Raw genomic sequence first — 23733 nt, 5'->3', positions numbered from 1 at the left:
CTAGAATGTGTACACCTCAAACTTTGATCCCTGACAGGGCACGGCCCCCTGATCACTGCCAGTTGTGGACCTGGTGGCTCCTGAATTTTTCTGCGGTGGCCCTTAGGCACTATTGGGGCAAGCACCAAATTGACAGGCCTGTCTTGCCACTGGGCTAAGCATAGTAGGAAGTGGCTCTGCACTCTTCCCCAGTGCTGAAAGGGGTTGCCTACTCCCACACAAATACTTTTTGCTTATTAATTATTATTATTTTGGGGGGCACATCCATGGTTCTCAGGGCATACTCCTGGCTCTGTGTTTAGGGCTCACTCCTGGTGGGGCGTAGGGCTCACATGTGGTGCTGGGGATTAAATCCAGGTCAGCCACTTCCAGGGCGAGTGCCCTACCCACTGTACTATCACTTGAATCCCCTACAAGTATTTTTTAAGGTGTTATAGAGAGGAATCTCACAGTGGACAGAATACTGATCTGGAAATGAGGAATGAGTGATGGTCTGGGATTTGGCCTGGTATGGGAACTGCCTCTGGACCTATATGTTGCCTTTCCACACATTCATAAAGAGCTGTTTTGTTCTGGGACTCTAGCTTATAATTTCATCTCTCTGAAGCAAAGCAGTTATAATGCAGCCACGAAGTAATTTACAGTGACCTTTTCCCAGTGACAGTAAGTTCTCAGATATGTCAAGGAATGGCTTTACTAATGTTCTTTTACTGCAATTGAGAACGAAAGTTGTTTGCATCAGAGAAATACCACTACATTGAGGACATCTGGGACTCTCTAGGCCAAACCAGGGAAAGGTTGAGCCTCCAATATTTATCCCTTATTCACTCAGATATGAGCATAGTCTTAACCCACAAGGACTGGTTGAGTTAGAAAAGATTATTATAAGAACTCTCAATATCTGGATCAGTCTTAGTTGCCACTAAATTTCCTGCCAATTTCCCTTGTGAAGACTGATGTTATCTACTTCTCCTGGATGTTAGAACTATTGATAAAAAGCTGACTTTTTAAAAGTGATAAAAGCTCATGAAATTTACAATCATGGGTTGGAGAAATGACTCAAAGAGCTTGAATGCATACTTTACATACTGGAACCCTGGATTCTGGCCCAAATACCACATGGCCTCCTGACACTACTTGAAGCAATCACTAAGCCAGGAGGAGCCACCCACAGCACCATTGGTGTTACCCAACATTTTTTTATACACCTTTTTTTTCTTTTTTTGGGGGGGGTCACACCTGGCGATGCACAGGGGTTACTCCTGGCTCTGCACTCAGGAGTTACCCCTGGCAGTGCTCAGGGGACCATATGGGATTCTGGGAATTGAACCCGGGTCATCCACGTGCAAGGCAAACGCCCTACCCGCTATGCTATCTCTCCAGCCCCACCCAATATTTCTTTTAAAGTCACCACCCTAACCTTTTATTTTGAGGTTGAAGCACCCTGCATGCTAACCTTGCAGTGAGCTATATCCCCAGTCAACCTTACTAATATTTCCTGTAAATTTAGGGACTACTGCTGGTGGGAATTAGGGGACCTATGTCACCTGCAATCTGGGTACTCACAAGTCTATAAAGTTAGCATGATTAGGGCAGGGGAGATAACTCAAAGTATGTGTAGCCTTTCTGTGTGGGAGGCCCGGGTTCAAACCCTGTTGCTGCATGGTCCATTGAGAACCAATGGAAGCAACCCACAAGCAATGAGCTGAGAGATCTGAGTACTCCTAGGTGTTCCCTGTCCCTGCAAAAAATAAACTAGAATTGCAACTGTTGGGATGAGGAGATAGTTCAAAGGGATGGAGTCAATGCTTTGTATGCTGGCCACCCAGGCTTATTCCCTGTTATCACTTGTTCCCCGCCAAGAATTCTGGGAACAACCTCTAAGCACCAAGCTGAGAGTATCCTATGAGCACCACCAGGTGTGGCCCCAAACCCAAAATACCCTTGGACTATTGTTAGGTTTTTGACCATAAGTGCCTCCTTTTATATTCTGTTTCTTAGTTGGAGTTTATTTGGTAAGTATAAGACCAAGCTGCAAAATTTGATGAATTGTTTTCAGCATTTAAAATTCTTAACTTGAGGGGCTGGAGAGACAGGACTATAGGTAAGGTGTTTGCCTGGCATGAGGTCAACCTGGCTTTGATCCCTGGCACCCCATAGGGTCCCCTGAGGACCAGCAGGGCATGTATTTTTTAAAGTCACCATGAAATTGCTAAGTTATTCATGATTAGGTTTCAGAAATTCACTATTGTACCATTATGTTTCTTTATATTCTGCATACTATATGAATTCTGTGTGGGTCTCTCTCCAACTTCACTCAGCATAATACTTTCCAGATCCAGCAACTGCATGATTTTACCTTCTTTAATGGCCGAGTAATATTCCATTGTGTATGTCTACCATAGTTTCTGCATTCAATCATCTATTCTTGGACATCTGGGCTGTTTCCAGATTTTAGCTATTGTGGATAGTGCTGCAAGGGACATAGGGCTAAAAATGTCTTTTTCCCATTTTTTTTTGGGGGGGAGGGAAACCCCAGGGATATTTTCCAAGAAGTGGGATTGCTGGATCAAATGGAAGCTCAATTCCTAGGGTTTTTTTTTTTAAAGGAATGTCATTTTTTCCAGAAAGGCTGGATCAAGTGACAAAGTGACATTCCTACCAGCAAGAAGTAGATGATAATCCACTAGCGTATTCCTGAGCATAGAACCAGGAGTAAAAACTCTGATCACTGTGGTTTGTGGCCAAAAATTACAAATAAAAAAATAATATTGGTAACAGTATCAATATGATTATAAACCATAGTATCTCAATAAAACTAACTGGCTTGGAAATAAAAAATTAAAACAGTTTCTATTGGGAAGATGAAACTGGTCAAATAAAATTTAAGTCAGGGAGAAAACAGGCTGGAGGGTGTTCTATGCATGCAGGAGTCTCAGATTTGATTCTCAGCCCCAAGTGGTACCCTGAACACCACCAAGAACTGAGGAACTGAGCTGGGTGGGGACTCTGAGAAAAACTGCATTTGGTCTCAAAACAAATTGGTAACTAAAATATCTGCTCTGTCCAACATTTAATGCAGAAATGAATTTCTTTGTTTTGAGGCCACAAAACCAAAACCATTTGTTCTAGGCCGGAGAGACAGTTCAAAGGGCTATGCCTGCAGAAGCCCTGGTTTCAGTACTTAGCACCTTGTGTTCCCCTAAGAACTGCTGTTATGCCCAAGTATCATGTTGGGAATGAACCTTAAGCACCAAAGGTGAGGGCCAAATTAATTTTTTTTGAAAATTTTATTAGCCACAGCAAAAAAAAAAAAAGACAACCGCATGCTGCTTTTAAAAGGGCCTTATCCTGAAATATCACACCACATAGTAACCACATAGTAATTGAGGAATTTACACACTGAATTAAAATTAAAAATAACTATAAAGGTATATGGGCTGGAGCTATAGCACAGTGGGTAGAGCATTTGCCTTGCACGCAGCCAACATGGCTGACCCGAGTTCAATTCCTCCGCCCCTCTCGGAGAGCCCAGCAAGTTACTGAGAGTATCTCGCCCGCACAGCAAAGCCTGGCAAGCTACCCGTGACATATTTGATATGCCAAGTCTCACAATGGAGACGTTACTGGCCCGCTCGAGCAAATCGATGAACAACAGGAGGACAGTGACAGTGATATATGTGTGTGTGTATACATATATATATATATATATATATACATATATATATTTGATGATCGTTTAAATAAATTGTTTCAGTACATTCAAATCATAAACTCTTGTCAGTTACATGGCATTATAAAGACAAATGACAATTTTACTGCAATATATTGTGAATAATCCTTCAGCAATAGTGTTATTAAGAAAGATGCTCTAAACCAGTAAACCAGTAAATTGGATCAATATGGTCTTTAGACAATATCAACTCTTTGGCATATGAGAAATGCCATGATGATGTAAACTTAATGGTTGTGTATTCAAAAAGTTTGAGTGCTCGACATGTACGTTCAGTGGTCAGGAGCTGCCTCCCCTTGCTGCAGGCCTACAGCAATGGACTCATGAGCCTGGGGGCACCAGGCTGATTGGTGATCAGTCGCTATTTATTTCAATCTCCATTCCGCGGTTTATTTTCTGCCTGCATGGTAATTCCAGTCTCACCTCTGTCCCTAATTCTAGTCTCACACATTCTTCCTTCCAGTCTCTCACAACCCCCAGGTCCATCATCTTACCTTACAGAAAAGACTTTCAGTAGGAAGCAAAATAGTGAAGCCAAATAGGTTTGATTCAAGAAATTTGCTTAGAGAAATGTGAGCAGAGAGAAAGAGGAATACATGTTCAGGGGAGAACACAGACTCCAGAGTGGAAAAAGTCCACCCTACAATTTTTTTTGGGGGGGTAGATTATTGGGCTACACCCGGCAGTGCTCAGGGATTACCTGGATGGGCTGGGGGAACATTTGGGGTGCTGGGGCTCGAACATGGCTGGGTCAGATATCTGCGAGGCAAGTGCCCTACTCACTGTACTATTTCACCACCCCTCCCACAATTTTGTTGTTACTGGACCACACTTGGCTGTGCTCAGGGATCACTCCAGGTAGGGACAGTCCAGAATTCTCCCACCCTTGCAACTGCTCTAAAATCCTAGAGCAGTTATGTAAAAAATACCATGAAAAAGGGTCCTGAGCAGTACAACAGTACAGCAGGTAGGGCATTTTCCTTGCATAAAGCGACCTGGGTTCCACCTCTGGTATCCCATATGGTCCTGACTTGATTCCTGAGTGCAAAGCCAGGTGTAATCTCTGAGCACAGTCAGGGTGGCTCTAAAACAGAACAAAACAAAACAACCCCCAAGATCACCCTAAATTTTTTCTAAAAGAATGGTAAAACAACTGTCAGTAAATTAAGAAATTGGAATGAGCAACACTGTCAAAAGACACGTGTTCAAAATTGACACAGAAAAAATGATAAAACTTAAATTCATCAGTTGCCATTAAAGACAGAGTAAGAGGTCAGATATCTTTAAAAACTTTGAGCCCTGATTTCAGGGGCACAAATAAGTGTTTCACAGAACACAGAAATAAACCCTGCAGCCGAAATCACTCACTTCCTGGAGAACAAGGAGGTTCCCTGCAGCACCACCCGGACATCACAGAGTGCATCTCGATTCTGAACACAAGTGAAAGCCTGAAGCAAAATCTCCGTGAATCGAAATAACCATTCAATCAGGGTTTATCCAGGAGTGCCACTGTCACTACTAATCGATAGCACGGGGATCTTCGTGTTCCGTCCCTCGATTCTTGAGCAGCACTTGCTCATGGGTTATCTGCATTTCTGAATTGATCTCTGACCTATAAAAGTGTCTGGACAGAACCGCTGTGTTCCCCTGTCGCAGCCCGGACGACACCGCTGCTGACCACGGGACCGGCTGTTCGCCCCCTCAGGTCCCTCAGAGTCAGTCCACGAAGGGCCTCCCAGTGCGAGAGGACTGGAGAGCAAGCACGCGGGACCGGCCCTTGGTCGCCACTTTTTTCTGCTCAGCATTCCCCCCAGTTTTCGCTCCACTCTCTTCTCGGCACTAGAAAGGCGCGGAGGGAGAAGGAAGTGATCCCAGAGGGAGGCGACCCCAAGTGGTAGGCGACCGCCAGGGAGAAACGACTCCAAGTGGGAGACGAACTCCAGGGGGAGGCGATAGCGAAGAGGAGGCTATCTCCGGGGGGGGGAAGCGACCCAAAATGGGAGACGAGGTCCAGGAGGAGGCGACTTGCGAAGGCAAGGCGATACCCAGGGGAGGCGATGCTCAGGTGGAGGCGATCCCGAGGCTGCAAGGCAGGAACTCCATTTCCCAGGGGGCTACGCGTCTCGGAAGAATTCCGGGGGTTGCGTCACGTCCGGTTCTCCGTGACGAACCCGCGCATGGGTTCCTGGGAAGTGTGTGCGGCCGTGAGGCTCGCGGGGCTGCGGACTCCTCGGGCGCGAGCGTGTGGGTCTCTAAGCGCGTGCGTGCGTTCGTGTGTCTGGGGCGCCTGCGCAAGGGGGCGGGGGAGGGGGGGACGCGGCGTGCCTGTCGCTCGGAGGGCGCCTGCGCAGCTCGGCTCGGCTCGGCTCGGCTCGGGACTGACTGATGACTGCCGAGCCGCTACCTTTGTGACAGGCGCGGGGTTGGTGGGCGCCGGGTGCAGCCTGTCGTGCCCGGGTCCCGGCAGATTCCGTTGTCGCGCGCCTCACCCTCCCTCCGGCCGTAAGGGCCGCTGCTGCGCGTGAGCTCGGGCCGCTCGGGTCCTTCCAGTCCGTCCAGCTCGTTTTTGTTTTTGTTTTTTCCGCTGGAAACCGAGCTCGGGGTTCGCCCGTACCTCTCCCGCATCCGCCGACAACGGTCACGCGTTTCTTTCTGTTCCTTGCCGGCGCGTCTGAGGCGCCCAGCGGAGGGCTGAGTCGTTTTCTTCCCGACGTCTTCCCGCTGTGTGACTGAGGACGAGCTGTCGTGGGGGGGGTGAGTTGGTCCGGGGGTCTGCCAGCAGGGCTGCCCTGGCGGGAGTGCCGACCCGGAATGTTCAGGCTCTGGGTTCGAGTGTGACCCGGATGCACAGCCTGGAGATCGGAGAGAGCGAAGTTCCCTGCGTCGAAGTCGCCTGGCCGCTCGCTCCCTCCCTTCCCAGCGGCCGCGCCCTTGTGTGCCCCTCAGAGAGGCTCGAGCCCAGTGAAGCCCTTTTTATCGAATGGGCGACTATCTTGTCATAGCGATGTTGTTCAGGATCTGGCTAAGATCAGAATGGTACGAAGAAAGTGAAGACTGTTCTGGCGGAGCTTAGTACCTTAATTCCAGAATATACTGTTTGTTTGTTTGTTTGTGTTTTGAGCAGTCCCTGATAGTGCTCAGGAACTGCTTAGTGCTCGGGGAACTTCTTTTTTTTCCGTTTGTGAAAGGGAAAACGTTGTATCATCCCGAATGTCTGCTAAGGTATTTTAATTAGGTTAGGGTTTTTTGTTGTTGTTTAGGGGCCACCCCAAGCTGTGCACCGGAGCTGCCTCCTGCTCAGTGGTCAGGGGTTGCCCCTTACAGTTCTTTTTTTTTTTTTTGCTTTTTTTGTGGGGGGTCACACCCTCACACCCAGCGTGCACAGGAATTACTCCTGGTTCATGCGCTCAGGAATTACTCCTGGCGGTGCTCAGTCACGCGCGAGGCAAACGCCCTACCCGCTGTGCTATTGCTCCGTCCTGCCCCTCACAGTTCTTGAGTGACCCTATGGTGCCAGGGACTGAACCTGGGCCTCATGCATGTAAAGCCTGCTCTCCCTTCAGCTCATGGATTAGAGATGTTGGCTACAGTTAATTGTGTATCTGGGTAACAAGCACAACTTCCTTTTAAATATCTATCTATCTATCTATCTATCTATTGTTTGACCATACCTGGTGGTTCTCAGGACTTACCCCTGACTCTGCACTCAGTTACCGCTCCTGGTGATTCCGGGAACCTCTTTCTTGAGCTATGCTTAATATAGTGTATGTATGTACTAAGGATAAAGCAATGTTTAGATACAAGGAATACTTTTGGGAAATACAGAATCATAATGGCAATATGATATCCCTAAATTGTATAAGAGATTCAACTAACATCGACTAGGTAAAGTATCTAGAAAGGCCATAGACAAGTTATTAGATTGCTTTTCCAACCTCTGTAGCAAGTTATCCATGCCTTTGTAAAAGAATACATATTCATAATTGGAAAATAATATCTATTAGTATTTTTAACTGTAGATGCACACAAACATTATGAGAACAAACGATATGAGAACGAAAGCATAGTAGGTGATATAAAATAAGAATTAGGCTCTTCAAGCCTATGTTCTTCATTGAACATATTTTGCTTGCTTGTCTGTTCATCTTTGCTTGTTTTTTCCACTATGGAGAAGCCCAGTGTTCTCTCTTGAACACATTTCCTTTTTGCCTCTTGCATCTTTCTAAGCAAGTTTTTTTTAAAAATATAAATATCTTGCTCCGCACACACACACAAAAACTAAAGATGAAAGGGAAGATGTTGTATATAGGTTATCTGTTTATAGGTTAACAATTGTCAAGGAAACATGAGTGACTCTTTTGTTTTGTTTCAGTTCCACACCCAGGACTTAGAGGCTACTCCCTGGTCTGTGCTTGGCAGGGGGAGTCCCACGGGGGACCAGCTGGTTCCAGGTATAGAAAATGGATCTTCTACACAGAAAGCATGCGCTGAGGCCATTGAGCTATCTGTCTAACACAACTGGGTTTTTGTTGTGGCTTTTTGGGCCACACTCTGTATTGCTTGGTGGGGTTGGGGGTGTGGGGCAATGACTATGTGGTTCTGAGGATTGAACCAGGGCCTCTCACAGGCTAAGTATGCATCTAGCCCATTTGATTATCTCTTTCGCCCCACTCTCCCAAACTTTTATTTATTGATCTTTGTTGTTGTTTTTTTGTATTATATCTGGTTGTGCTCACGGCATACTCCTGGCTCTGTGCTTGGAAACATTCCGCACAAAAACAGGAAGATCAGAGATATCTCTGATGACTCCATTCCATCATCCCCTACCTAGGTGCTGGGAGCATTCTTGCAGTTCAGTGGTCCAGTTGGTTTTGGAGCTTTGCCAGCAGGAACTCTTAACACACAGGGACTCAGGTCTCTGTTCTTTCTAGTTCTCAGTTTGATACTGCCTTAGTTTTAACACTCCCAGCCACCTAGCATCTTTCATCTTCAAGCTATAGTGTGTGACACACATAACAGTGTGTCACATTTTTATTGTGCTTCAGATCTCTGACTTCCTTTTTGGCCATTTGTTTCCTTTTATCTGTTAAGTGATTTGTAGAATATATTTATTTATTAAGGTTTTTGGGCCAAATCTTATAATTCTGGCAAGTGCTCAGGAGATCTTATAGGATACTGGGGATCCAGCCAGGGTCGGCTGCATGGAAGACAAGTGCCCTACCCACTGTACTATTGCTCAGACCCAGGATTTTTAGAATTTAAACTTAAATTCATCTTGGAGCCCTAGACTCTAAAGTGGGGGTATGTGGAGGCGGACAGAGGAGGCAACCCATGCTGCTCTTTTCTTCCCTGCTGTGAATTTTGGACAATGTCAGTGTATTTCTAGGATATCTGATCTTGCTGTTTTTGTGGGGGATGTTTGTATTATACCTCAGCCACACTAATGATGTATGAAGCCTATCATCACAGCAGACTTTCCTTATGTTTCTTTCCTTTCCCCAGCTTCACTGTCTCAGAATTCTCCTGTTAATGAAGAAAACAGTAATAAGGAGGAGAACATGGAAGCTGAGTCTCTGATTGCTCGATCCCATGTAAGTTTTCTTTGTTTTCCAAATGAAAGTCTTTTTTTTAATCTTCTGAAGTTCCTTTAAGTTCTGAAGTTCCTTTGCTTAGTATCTCAGACATTCTTCTCCAGAACACTAGCACTGTTTTGTTTGCTTTATAGTTGCAGTTTTATTTCCTTGTTCAGAGAAACATGAGTATCAGTATATATTTATGAGTCAACTGAAATACTATTGAGGATTCTGGTGAAAAGTGTTCTTTATCACACTAAGGTGCTGAGTTCACAGTCAGTTTCTTTCTCTGAATATGTAGAGAGAACTGGGACTATTATTGTTTCTTGAGAGTTTCTGTGGACCTTGGTTTTCTGAAGAATGGTGCTGTGTTGGGTAATGACTGGAGGAGTTTTGGATGGGTACTTATCAGGCAAGCAGAATTTGTATTTCTCCTATGAGTGATCAAGTTTGGAGACTGAGCTCCATGTGCCTATTCAGATTGTTTTACTGGAGGTCATACTTCAGGTTTGGATAAGTAGTTTGGCTATACTGGTTGATAGAATTCAGTTTCCATGGCCTACCAAGGACTTAGTCCCATATTAGAGTACTGTGGATGGGACTTTGAAGTCACTGCCCCTGGTGAGCACCACCACCAAATACACAGGTACTACACTCAAATGTTTGTGTGGGTTTTGTTCACTGCACCAACAGCAAAGGGAAGAGAAAAATAGTTTAAGGATTCTGGAAAGAAATTACAGAAGTTGGGGCCAGAGCAATCGTACAGTGAGTAGTACGCTTGACCTTTCACCCAGCCAACCCAGGTACTTCATATGGTTCCCTGAGCCCCACTGGGAGTGATCCCTGGGTGCTGAGCTAGAAGACAGACCTGAGCACTGCCAGGTGTTGCCCCAAACAAACAAGAAGTATTGCAGAACTGATGCTTGTGCCAAGATTGTGCACAAGACATTAAAAAGGATGACTTGTGATTTTTTCAGATAAATATTGGTGAGTTGGATTGTTGAAGGTCAAGTTTTGACAGAATATGGCCAGTTAGGGATATTAAAAGCAGATTAATCCAGCCCAAATCAGAAGATTGTTGGGACCTTGTAGGCTTATTTGCTGAATCACAAAACAGATACTGCATCTGCATTGTAAATTGCATCTGCATTGTATGTCAGAAATGAGTATATGGAGTAACGTTAGGGTAGAGCAGAGCTGAAACATTCCAGGAGACAGAAGGTTGGTAGAGATGATGAGTTTGCTAAGACAGAGGCTTTTCTGCAGACCATAAAGACCATAAAGCAGGTAGGTGTTATCGTGTCAGGGAAGACTTGTTTCTAGATAAGAAAGTTACTAAAGTGCAACATACTAAGAGAAGTCAGGCTTCATCAACTGATAAATTGGCTAATGAAGTCACAGTGGGCTTTGGTTGGAGTAATCTGTAAAGATTTCAGGGACCAACTTATGATAGTAGTGAATTGAGAAGGACTTGGAAAATTGGATCAGAGAAGATTTCTTTTCAAGAAATACTGTTGTGATGAAAAGTGATGCTCCAGAGCTGAGAGTTTGGGAGCTTTTAAAACATGAGAGAGTTGAGCATGTGGTACTTCTTGGTAGGTGATGGTAAAGATCTGGGAGAAGGAAGATTTGAAGACGTTTGAAAAAGTAAAGGCTCTTAAGATATTTTGGTAGTATTCAGCACATAGGTAACTTAGTGATAATATAAAGAATATGTAAACAACTTTTGTTGATCAAAAGTTTTAGAAATAGTAAACCACAAACCAATTTTTAAACAAGTAATAAGCAAATAATTCAAAAGTCTCACTTCCCGAGAGCAGAAAAAAAAGTTTCCCTAGCAACTGAATAGATACAGCAACAGGTAAGGTGCTTGCCTTGCACTTACCAACCCAGATTCAGTTCTTGACACCTTATATTGCCCCGTAAACCCTGAGCACTGCTGGGGTTATCCTCAAAACAAAAAAGTTTCCCCAAGTGTTGTCATCATTCACAGAGAACTGCTGTTTCTACTTGCGGACTGTAATAGGCATGCTTTCCTTCTCATTTCTCATAAAGCTCTGTTGTGGCAGTCTGTAATATGATATAGGTGTTATTTTACAGCAAGGGAGACAACTGTGAAGTGAAAAGATATTGAGTATTGTACTAGAGAGATAGATCAGTGCACTGAGCACATGTTTTGCTTCCTTTGCATAAAATTTATCCCCAGCACACATGAGCACCCCCAGAAGTGACTCCTGAACACTGCTGGGTATAACCCCCAAACAAACAAAATAAAATCAGGTTATTTTCTATCCTTGAAGATGTGTTCAAGTTAAAATTTAATTTGCCCAATTTCAAATCTACTTCCAACTGCCTTCTCATAACACCTTTCCTGCCTTTAATGTTCACATGACTTACTTTGTCTCTTACCAGTGAAGGTGTAGTATATTTTCCCTTTTCAGTGGGAATGCTAAAAGCATAGCACCAGAAACCAGATGACTAGATAAGTTAAAAATGGGGCAGTTTTCTTATAAGCAGCACTAAATGAATGAATTAAGATAAGTGGAAAACAATGGGAACACTTACAATTGGTTAATACTAGAATGGGATAGGGAAAGGGTGTTATCAGCATTAGGCTTAAGGGGGGATGGAGAGGGACAGATTTTGAACACTAGAGATTTATTTCTCAATTAGCCTGGAATGAGCCTCATACCATATTAAGCAATTTTTTCCCCATATCCAGCTGATGAGCACCACTGGTAACTTAAATAGTAGAGGGCAGAGGAGCCTTTTGATTCAAACATATAAGTCTGGATCAGCCATGTGTAAGGCAAGTGCATTATCTGTTGTGCTATCACTCCAGTCTGTTCTTCTGCTCACTTTTTAACTGTCACTGTCACTGTCCTCCCATTGTTTATCAATTTGCTCGAGCGAGCCCAGTATCATCTCCATTGTGACACTTGTTACTATGTATGGCATATCGAATATGTCACAGGTAGTTTGCCAGGCTTTGCTGGGCAGGCGAGATACTCTCAGTAGCTTGCCGGGCTCTTCGAGAGGAGCGAAGGAATTGAACCCAGGTTGGCAGAGTGCAAGGCAAACACCCTACCCGCTGTGCTATCACTCCAGCCCACTTTTTAACTAGACTTCTTAATTTGAGTTTTGAAGATTCTTATATTTCACACTTTCTGCCTAGTCTTTTTTGTTGTTGTTGTTGTTGTTGTTGTTTAATGTTTTGGAGACCACATCCATTGATGCTTGGGGAGGGAGACATAGGGTTCAGTGGGTCAGAAACAGGATCTCACACAGATATGGTAATATGCTATTCCATTTGAGTACATTTCCAGTTCTACCTTTCCTTTTTATTCTCTTAATTTGTGTGGACTCTTTTGTTTGTTTTTGTTTTGTCCTGGGGATCAAATACAGGACCTCACACATAGAGCAAGAGCTCTACTGAGCTTCCACCTCTGGATCCAGCAGTATCCTTGTAAAGGAAAAGGAGGGTTTTAATTGTGATGAAATAGGTGCCTAAAGCCTTCCTTTTTTTTTAATTAGTGAATCACTGTGAGGTACAGTTACAGACTTACAAACTTTCATGCTTGTGTTTCATTCGTACAATGCTCGAGTACCCATCCCTCCACCAGTGCCCATTCTCCACCACCGATTATCCCAGTATCCCTCCCCACACACACCTTATCCCCACTCACCCCACCCCGCCTCTGTGGCAGGGAATTCCTTTTTTTTCTCTCTCTCCTTTTAGGTGTTGTGGTTTGCAATAGAGGTATTGAGTGGCCATCGTGTGTGATCTATGGTCTACTTTTAGCACACGTCTCCCATTACAAGCGGGTACTCCAGCCCACATTTTACTTGGTGTTCTCTTCTCTATCTGAGCTGCCTTTTCCTCCAGCATGTGAGGCCAGCTTCCCAGCCATGGAGCAAACCTCCTGGTACTTATCTCTACTATTCTTGGGCGCTAGTCTCCCATTCTGTTACTTTATATTCCACAGATGAGTGCAGTCTTTCTATGTCTGTCTCTCTCTTTTTGACTCATTTCACTTAGCATACTTTCCATATTGATCCACTTATATGCAAAGTTCATGACTTCATCTTTTCTAATAGATGCGTAGTATTCCATTGTGTAGATGTACCAAAGTTTCTTTAACCAGTCATCTCTTCTTAGGCACTTGGGTTTTTTCCAGAGTCTGTAAAGCCTTCCTTTTAATGATAACCAGAATCTCTTGAAATTAAAATACTTCTCACTCCTAGAACAAGTTCTAGTCGACCCCTTTTTCCTGTCCCGTTGTTAGCCATCTAAATTCTGTTCCTGTAAGCCATCAGGAAAGGGAGTGTAAAGATAGACATCTAATTCAATATAAAATTATTTCCTCTTATAGACACAGGTGACCTTCAAGGATATACTTGTGAACTTCACCAGGGACGAGTGGAAGCTACTAGATGCTGCTCAACAGGTCCTATACAAAGATGTGATGCTGGAGAACTATAAGAACCTGGTTTTCTTAGGTAGGACTAGCTGTTTTTGGAGATAATATCCCTAAAACGATTTTTGCTTGTTTGTTTGTTTGTTTTTTGATTAATAGGTGTAGAGATCTAATGATACAAATATCAGAATATGGATTTGGAGTTAAGAACTTAATTTTGTTGGGACATGAATAGGATTTTTGTGCCTTTGCATTTTTGAAAATTTACTTTGACTAGTTGAATTTTGGGGTGGGGAGGTCTCATGCCTGGCAATTACCAGAGGTTCACTCTCAGCTGTGCTTCAGGTACTATATGGTGCCAGAGATGGAACTCAAGCTTCCAGTATGCAAAGCATGCACACTTGCCCTATACCTATCTCCTTGGCCCTTCAGGTTTCTTTTGTAGTCTCTGCAACCTCACTTTGTCCATTCTTTAAAGTATATGAAGGGGTGAGGGTCGGAGGGATACTGGGAACATTGGTGGTGGAGAATGGGCACTGGTGGAGGGATGGGTACTCAATCATTGTATGACTGAAACGTAAGCACAAAAGTTTGTAAGTTGTAATTGTACCTCATGGTGATTCATTTAAAAAATAAAAAATAAATTAAAAAAATAAAGTATATGAAGGTGTTGTAGTTTCGGGTTAAGTCTCAGGTCCTTCTTTGAATTTAGCTCAGAGTTCCTTACCCCTCACACAATTCCTTATCTTTTTCTGAAGCAGGGCATCAGCTTCCCAAGCCAAATGTGATCTTTCAGTTGGAAAAAGGAGAAGAACCATGGCTGATAGAGAGGGGTATTCACCACGAGATCCTTCCAGGTGAGGAACAGGCAAGACCTAGTAGGCTCAGATGTACTATTAGGGGTGGAAAAGACTTTAGGAACTAAAAAAGACATAAATGAAAAGTTAGAACTTTGGTGGGAATTTTACAAAGAAAGCAGAGCCTGGCACAGGTAACTGCTATGTTTGCAGGGACTCCTGAAACAAAGTTTCCTAAACTGGATGGCTTAAAACAGCAGCAGTTTATTGTCTCACAGTCTTAGATGCTAGAAGTCTGAGAAGAAGATACTGGTTAGGGCCAATTTTTCTTTGAAGATTCAATATAGGTGCTTGGGCTGTAGAAATAGTATAGTGGGTATGGTGTTTACCTTGCATGCAACTGTCCTGTGTTTGATCCCCAGCATCCCCATATGGTCCCCCAATCTGGAGTAATTCCAGAATTCAGAGCCAGGAGTAACTACTGAGCACCACGGGGTATGGCCCCCAAAACAACAATGATGATGACAACAACAATAATATAAGGGCCAATTTTTCTTGCTTCATTCAGATTCTGATGTCCCCAGATATTTCCTGGCTTATTGAAGTATTACTCCAATTGACTTGTCTTCACATGACTTACTTTCTCAGTGTATGTTTCTGTGTCTCCCAGTTTTAGTGAATCAGGGGCCAGCCTTTTTCTAGTACTGTGTCCTCTTCAACTAATTTCATCTGTGATCATTCTGTTTCACATAAGGTCAGATTTTGCAGATTAGGACATTGCAGATTAGTCAGTAACACCATTTATTGTTTTGGGGCCATACCCAGCAGTGCTCAGGGTTTACTCCTGCCTCTGTGCTCACAATCATTTCTGATGTTGCTCAGAAAACCATTTGGGGTACTGGGGCTCAAACTTGGCTTGGCTGCATGCAAGGCAAGTGCCTTACCTGATGTACTATCTCTCTTGCCCTTGAGTATTCTCATTCCATCTTTCATATTATGTCTTATGGATTCTCTTTCCCCTTTTTTTTTGCTTCTGTTGAATACTAAGTACCATGGCATGTTTTGTTTATTGCTCTTTCTCTTTCTTATTCTCTATTAAGGTTATAAAGCCATATTTGGAAGCAATGTTAAATAGCTTACAGTGCTACACATTATCTCCATATACGGCACACCAGTATTGTTTTTAGTAAAACTCTCTCATTTCTTTCAGTTGCAGAGACTGCAGTTGAAATTAAGTCATCGGTTTTAAATAAGATTATTTCTAAAGATAAACAACCCTATGGTATTAAAATGGAAAGAATTTCAAAGGATGACCTCTGGTATTTGTCATTAGAAGAAGTCTGGAAATGTGATGACCAGCTAAACAAATATCACGAAAACCAGGAGAGACATTTGAGACAAGTGGCATATACTGAAAAGAAAGTATTCAATCATGAGAGAATCTGTGAAAATGATAAATATGGGGAAAATGGTCTTCTTCCTGCTCAGCTAGTACTGCGAGAGTATTTCCATAAACATGACTCAAGCACTAAAAGCTTACAACATGATTTAGTTCTTACTGGCCGTCAGGAAAACTATGAAAGTAATAGTAATGCATGTGATCAAACTTTCTGTCAGAATATTCACCTTATTCAATTTTCAAGACCTCAAATTGGGGATAAATCATACAAACGTCCTGTTGATGATAATTCTCTTACTCGTGGTACGTCTCTTGGTACATCAAAGGGTATACATAAAGAGAAGCCCTATGAATGTAAGGAATGTGGAAAATTCTTCAGTTGGCGCTCTAACCTTACCAGGCACAGACTTATTCATACTGGAGAAAAACCGTATGAATGTAAGGAATGTGGAAAATCTTTCAGCCGGAGTTCTCACCTCATTGGACATCAAAAGACTCATACTGGTGAGGAGCCGTATGAGTGTAAAGAGTGTGGAAAATCTTTCAGCTGGTTCTCTCACCTTGTTACTCATCAGCGAACTCATACTGGAGACAAATTGTACACATGTAATCAGTGTGGAAAATCTTTCGTTCATAGTTCTAGGCTTATTAGGCACCAAAGAACTCATACTGGAGAAAAACCTTACGAATGCCCTGAATGTGGAAAATCTTTCAGACAGAGCACACATCTCATTCTGCATCAGAGAACTCATGTTAGAGTAAGGCCCTATGAATGTACTGAATGTGGGAAGTCTTACAGCCAGCGATCTCATCTTGTTGTACATCATAGAACTCACACTGGACTAAAACCCTTTGAGTGTAAAGATTGTGGAAAATGCTTTAGTCGAAGTTCTCACCTTTTCTCACATCAGAGAACCCATACAGGAGAGAAACCATATGAATGCCATGATTGTGGGAAATCTTTTAGTCAGAGTTCTGCCCTCATTGTTCACCAGAGAATTCATACCGGGGAGAAACCATATGAATGTAGTCATTGTAGAAAGGCCTTTATTCGGAAGAATGACCTTATGAAACATCAGAGAATTCACATGGGAGAAGAGACCTATAAATGTAATCACTGTGGACTTATCTTCAGCCAGAGTTCTCCATTTATAATACATCAAATAGCTCATACTGGAGAGCAGTTCTTAACTTGTAATCACTGTGGGTCAACACTTGTTAGTAGCTCTAACACTAATAGGTATGAGACAAATCATATTAGAGAAAATTCTTAGTAATATGATGATTATGGGAATTTCTTCAACAACAACAACTACTTTGTATTGAGAAATTCCTTTTGTATAGAAAATGTACAGATGTAATCATTATTTATATACCTTCAATTCTGTGACTACCCTTTGATGCATTAGAGAATTGGCCCTGGGATGGGTATTTACAAATTTTATTTTAATAAGCCAATACACCACAGTCCTTTTCTCCACATTCCTATATATGTAATTGACCTAGTAACTTTCTTTGTGTGTGTGTATGTGTGGGGTAGGGGTACATCCTGTGGTGCTCAGTCGCTATTTCTAGCGTACTGTTCTGGAATCATCCCTGGGAGTGCTTTGTAACCAAGCAATATTGGGAATCAAACTTTGGGCTTCCATATATAAAGCTTGCACTTCACCCTTTATGCTATTTTTTTTTCCTCTGGGAGCTTTACTGACCCAAATGCTAAAATCTGAGATGAAGCCACTAGATAGATGATCTGATGAGTGTTGACCTAAACTTGAAGTATAAATGAGAAGTTCCAGGGTTGTAGTTCAGCAGTAGAGCTACTTGTCTTGCATTTGTGAGGCCCTATTGTTGATCACTGACACTACACAAAAAAGGAGAATTCTGCTTAAAAAATAAAAACAAGGTTTGAGAAATGGATATAGTGGTTATGCTTTTAACATTGGAGAAACATTTGAATAAATTATGCCATTTTAAATTTTTCTTGCACACTTAGGAGTTCAATCTTTTATATGCATTTGTAAACTACATTTTGGTTAACATCAGAGAAAATAAAGTAGATCAAGATCAACATATTTACACTAGTACCATTTTAAAAATATAATTTTACATGGAAAATAAGAATTTCTATAGATAAGTGAACAAAATGGATTTGTTAAATAAGACCGTGTTTTACAGTATATTTAGACTTTTGGTATTTGAAGGCTTAAACATTAAAATGTGATACTCAGTTTCTCCACTATATTTTTAGGAAAGATTGAGAATCCCTTGCCAACAAAGCTTCCCATAAATTGTATGTCATTTGGGTTCATAAGAGTCAAGCTCTATGAGATGATACCAAAGACTGCTGGAAATTTTAAAACATTGATATTCAGAATATTGGGATCTCCATGAACACAACATTGAACATACCAGGGAGAGTCCTTGAATGGGAACAGACACCTGGAAGATCTTCTGGGCAGGAATGCTCATAAAATACAAAAAAGTCCCCAAACCATCCCCCTTCCAACATAATCTTTCCTCTGTGAAAAAAAATTAGCAGTTAAAAATACAGGATTGTTAGACTATCCACGTTGAAATCTTACCCTTTCACTTGTTGGATGATATTGGCATGTCTAACCTCTCTTTGCCTAACTTATAGATATCTTCCTTTGTAAGTTAGGGATAATAGTACTTACCTCATAAGGTGTTGGTCAGTACTAATGAGTAAACATAAACAGCATTGTACCTGATATCAATTTTTTATGATTATCAGCTGTGACAATAACAATGAAGTAACAATGAAGGGTCTCATTCTCCTAACTCTGAAAGAGCCTTGAATATGGCACTTTTTAAAAAAAAAATCTCAGGGCTAGGACGAAGGAGACGTTACTGGGGCCTGCTTGAGACAATCGACAACTAACAGGATGGTTGTGATTGTGATTGATGATTATCAGCTGTAACTATTAATGTTTCTGTTGCTGATCTACCCTGGTGTCTGACATTTAAACTTGGCTTGATTAGGGCTAATAAGAAACCTTGGTTCTCACTTCCAGCCACATTCTTATCTCTTTCACCTATGTTAGGACTGAACCTTGGGAAATCACTGAACTGTAATATATGGATTTATTCTGAGTAGCAAACTTTTAATATTGTATGAAAACTCATTGTACAAGATTTCTAGGGAGAAGACCCTAATATTCAGCTGCTTTGGTAAGCCCCTGGGCCAAAAATATAGAAATAAAATCTATTTTAATCTCTCATTCTATAAATGGAACTGTGTTTAAGGATTTACTATTATTTGCCAATTTGAGATTTTCTAGCAAATTCTGTGTATTTAATGCTCAATGGCTATTGCAGGATAGTTAAATATATTTGAGACCAGCAAGATCTTGATATATCTCCTGGTAAAGGGTAAAATGATTTTTAGAATGACAAAACTTGAGAACTAAGAGAAACATGAGATCACCTATTGTAAATGTGTTCTTACTATATAGTTGAAAGGAAGTGAGTTAGCCCAGGTGACTTTTGAGGGAAGTCACATCCAGAACTACATTCCAGGTTTCTGCATCACTGCTCTTCTTAATGTGTATATAACTATCATATAATGAACCCTATCAGAAAGAATTTTCATTATAGTAGTGGTTCTTTATGGAGACGAAAGTGTCGCCAGCCCCTTAATTTTACTTCTTAAAAATTTTAAATCAAAATACCAAAATTCAGCTCTCCTCAGATGTATAGTGGAAGCACAGCTTTTATCTACCTCATAAGATTGTTGTGTGGGTTAGGTGAGATGATGTGTGTAAACTAAAAACAATGCCTGTATTGGGCCAGAAGGTATAGTGGGTAGGATAATTTGCCTTGCGCATGGCTGACCCAGGTTTGATCATCAGCATCCCAGATAGTCCCCTAAACATCTATAAGAGTGATTCCTGAGAACAGAGCCAGGAGTAAACTCTGAGCATCACTGGGTGTGACCCCAACACAAAAACTAAACTAAAAAGAATGCCTTCATATAATTGTACGTACAATAAAAAATTGTACATATAAAAATGTGTTTATTAATGAAGGTATCGATAATCAATGAAACAACATTTAAAATAGTGAGAATTGTGATAAAAATGTATACTAGCATAATGGTCATAATAGCTACATGATGGGATTTTTATGCAGAGATGCACACAAAAATTTGATAGCATAGGAAAATATTGATGCTGTTGTCTGGTATGGAAAAAGCATGAGAGAATTGCTAATATAATGTAAACTCAAATGTGTAAAAATAAATTGTTAAAAACTGAACTAAGGGAAATTTGTCAGGCTATTAATAGTACTTAACCTCCATGTTGGAAGAACTGACATTTTCCTTTTTATTTTCTATTGTTTCCAAAGTCTCTTCAAAGAGTATGTATTAATTTTATTTTTATTTATTTTTGCTTTTTGGGTCACACCTGGCGATGCACAGGCGTTATTCCTCGCTCATGCATTCAGGAATTACTCCTGGCAGTGCTCGGGGGGCCATACCCACTGTGCTATCACTCCAGCCCCTGCAAAGGACCTGTAATAACCAAAAATTAACCTGTAATTTTTTGGGGGGGCATACCGAGTGATTCTTAGGGGATTCTTCAGTGCTCAGGAAACCATAGCATGCCAGGAATTGTACCTTGGGGCATGCAAAGCATAAACTCTAGCCGAGTCAAAGTTTCTTTAAGAAAAAAACTATGTGGAAGACTTAGACTGCCTAATTGAAGTTTACACTAACCACCTCAATAAAATATTGGCATGAAGATAAAATATACACCAGATAAAGAGGATGGAGTCCAGATATTTGCATGATGCAGATTTTACAATGCTGATTATTTTTTTCCTAGTTTCAAAATAATGTAGTATAGAAGGTAAAAGGTAAAAGGTAAAGGCCCTCCCGTTGATCGTCGATTTGCTCGAGCAGGCCCAGTAACGTCTCCATTGGAGACTTTGTTGTTACTGTGTTTGGCATATCGAATACTCTCGGTAGCTTGCCAGGCTCTCTGAGAGGGGCGGAGGAATCGAACTTGGTTCAGCCATGTTGGCCGCTCGTAAGGCAAACGCCCTACCTGCTGTGCTATCGCTCCAGCCCGTAGTATAGAAGAGGGTTTAAAATTAATGCTGGTACAGTGGCTGAATAAATAGCAGTACTCCTACAAAAAATTAATGGTGGTAGGGCTGAGTACAGCAAGTAGGACATTTGCCTTGTACACAGCCAACCCAGATTCTATTCCCAGCATCCCATATGGTTCCCCAAGCACCGCCAGGAGTAATTCCTGAATGCAAAGCCAGGAGTAACCCCTGTGCATTACCAGGTATACCCAAAAAGCAAAAAATAAATAAAATTAATGCTGGTGTGGGGCTGGAGAGATAGCACAGAGGGTAGGGCATTTGCCTTGCATGCAGCCAACCCGGGTTCAATTCTCAGCATCCTATACGGTCCCCTGAGCACCGCCAGGAATAATCCTGAGTGCAGAGCCAGGAGTAAACCCTGTGCATCGCCGGATTGTGCCCCCAAAAAAGCAAAAATAAATTAATTTAAAAAGAAAGACTTTAAAATTAATGCTGGTCTGACCTACCAGACATTTATAGTAATTATATTAATACAAATTAATATAGTTATATTGAACAAGGATGAGCAAAGGATGAACAAAACATAACTTTGTTGCCAAAATCTGATAACTGCATTGGAAGAAAAAAGTGCATACCTGTCTCTTATGAACACAGATGCAAAAATCCTAAACAAAGAATAAGCAAACTGTGGGCCACAGTGATAATACAGTGGGTAGGACATTTGCCTGGCATGCTCCTGGGTACTATTCACAGCATCCTTATGGTCTTCCAAGCACCACCAGGAATAATTCCAGGAATAGAGCCAGTAGTAAACCCTGAGCACTCCAGGTGTGGCCCAAAGACAAACAGAGCAAACAATATAATATCTAAAATTTGCATAATGATCAAGTATATTTTATTGTATTCACAGAAGGATGTTTCAGTGTTAAAAAAATCAACCATAGTAATCTATCACCATTACAGAATAAATGACAATCAAGGGAGAAAAAAAGCCTTCATTGATAAAACATGTTTAGAGGTGGGGATATGGTTCCGTTGTAGAGCACTTGTCTTGCATGGATGAGGCCTTGTGTTTGATTCCTGGCACCATGTGGTCCTCAAACACCACTGGGAGTTATCTGATCCTGTGCACTGAACCAGTGGACCATTGGTTATGGTCCTCGAACAGCCAATCAACAAGCAATCACTGAAACATATACAGAGCAGAATATCTAAAAACTACTACTTCTTCAAAACTGTGTATCTGCCTGTGATAAAACTCAGCATTTTTATTCCAGGATGTATACCCATGTGAAATGGAGTCAAGTGACTCTCGAGTGTCAGAAGTATGTGCATAGTTATTTTTGTTGATAATGTGTGAACTGCAAACATTGAACAGTTGAATGGATAAACAATGTGTGTTATGTTCAAATTCTCAAATTCTACACCAGCACAAAACATAATGAACCATTACCATATGTAGTAGCATGATGACTCGTAAAAAGTGAAAAAGGGGCCCAGAGTGATAGTATAGCAGGTAGGGATTTGCCTTGCACGTGACTGACCTGGGTTCGATCCCTGGCATCCCATATGATCCCCCATGCACCACCAAGAGTAATTCTTGAGTTCAGAGCCAGGAGAAACCCATGAGCATTGCCCCGGGTGTGATCCAAAAAGCCAGAAAAAAAGAGAGAGAGAGAGAAGTTATACTCAAGGTAATACTATTATAATTTGAATATGATAAAACTAAGCAATGAAAACGAAAACAGTGTTTGTCTCTGGACACCGTGAAAGCAGAAAAATAGAATCTTTATGATAGTAAAATTATGCCCCATTTTTGTCTTAGTATTGGTTTTCCATTTATGTCAAGTGCAAGAAAAAGAAAGGTGACCTAAATCACTTGGGAGAAGCTGATAATGAGCAAAGTTCAAAGAGAACTTTGAAGTTTTCTGAAAGTGGTGATGACAAATGTATATACAAATATGAAGAATTAAAGGTGTATCCCCAAAGTTTGCATGTTTCAGGAGAGAGTTCAAAAGGCTGGAGTGTATCAAAGTTAAGGGGCTAATCAGTAAGTCCTGATTCTGATCTAGCACCACACAACTCACTGATGTAGCCATTGTGACCGCCAGCACTGCTGGAAATGTAGCTCAGTGGTAGAGCACTGGCCTTGTGTGAGAAGCAGAAGATTCCTCAGTATGACCATAGAGCGATAGCACAGCGGTAGGGCATTTGCCTTGCACGCAGCCAGCCCGGCCGAGCCGGGTTCAATTCCTCCGCTCCTCTCGGAGAGTATCTCGCCCTCATGGCAAAGCCTGGCAAGCTACCCGTGGTGTATCCGATATGCCAAACACAGTAACAAGTCTCAAAATGGAGATGTTACTGGGCCCTCTGGAGCAAATCTATGAATAATGGGAGGACAGTGTTTTTTGTTTGACCATAGAAAAGAGGAGGAGGAGGGATGTGAGAAGCAGCTAGCTCACCTCACCCTGGTCGTAAAGACTGTAGGAGACAGCTCAGGCCAGGAAGGATTTATGACCTAACTGAGCTAGTTGGTTGAGAGTACCAGTTGGTGGGAAGCAGCTCGGAGCTGGAGTCAGGAGTCAATACACTCATATCTTGTATCCTGTGTCTAGCTGCTAAGATGCTTTCTTGATGTATGGGAATGTTTTGCTTTCTTGATGTATGGAAATGCCTTACTTTCTTTATGGGAATTGGGAATGTCTTCCAAATTGAGAATGTTTTCTTGATATATTGTTCTTGT

At 41.9% G+C, this 23733-nt stretch overlaps 2 protein-coding genes across 3 annotated transcripts in view; both read left to right on the top strand.

Annotated features, from left to right (window-relative positions):
• Positions 1 to 14766, top strand: part of ZNF140 (zinc finger protein 140) — a 36553-nt gene extending 21787 nt beyond the window's left edge. The window contains exons 5-7 of one of the 2 annotated variants that reach the window (XM_056115557.1): positions 9236 to 9324; positions 13680 to 13806; positions 14486 to 14766. In XM_056115557.1, coding sequence (XP_055971532.1) covers positions 9236 to 9324; positions 13680 to 13806; positions 14486 to 14649 — 380 coding nt within the window. In that variant the 3' untranslated portion in view covers positions 14650 to 14766. Of the gene's footprint in view, positions 1 to 9235; positions 9325 to 13679; positions 13807 to 14482 lie in introns of both variants that reach the window. The other variant, XM_056115555.1, reaches the window with a different exon arrangement.
• An 802-nt stretch (positions 14767 to 15568) lies between these two features.
• On the top strand, positions 15569 to 17991 carry ZNF10 (zinc finger protein 10). The gene has a single exon (XM_056115558.1). It carries the CDS (start codon positions 15812 to 15814, stop codon positions 17192 to 17194), a length of 1383 nt encoding a protein of 460 aa, XP_055971533.1. The 5' UTR covers positions 15569 to 15811; the 3' UTR covers positions 17195 to 17991.
• Positions 17992 to 23733: the final 5742 nt, after the last annotated feature.

This window comes from Sorex fumeus, unplaced genomic scaffold (genome assembly GCF_029834395.1).
Source record: "Sorex fumeus unplaced genomic scaffold, SorFum_2.1 ptg000029l, whole genome shotgun sequence".
In the NCBI taxonomy this organism is placed as follows: Eukaryota; Metazoa; Chordata; class Mammalia; order Eulipotyphla; family Soricidae; genus Sorex; species Sorex fumeus.
The sequence above is the reverse complement of the archived record's forward strand: the minus strand, read 5'-3'. Positions and strand labels throughout refer to the sequence as shown.

Coding starts and splice junctions, on each gene's coding strand:
- ZNF10 (XM_056115558.1), top strand. CDS start 15,812: ATGGAAAGAATTTCAAAGGATGACCTCTGGTATTTGTCATTAGAAGAA.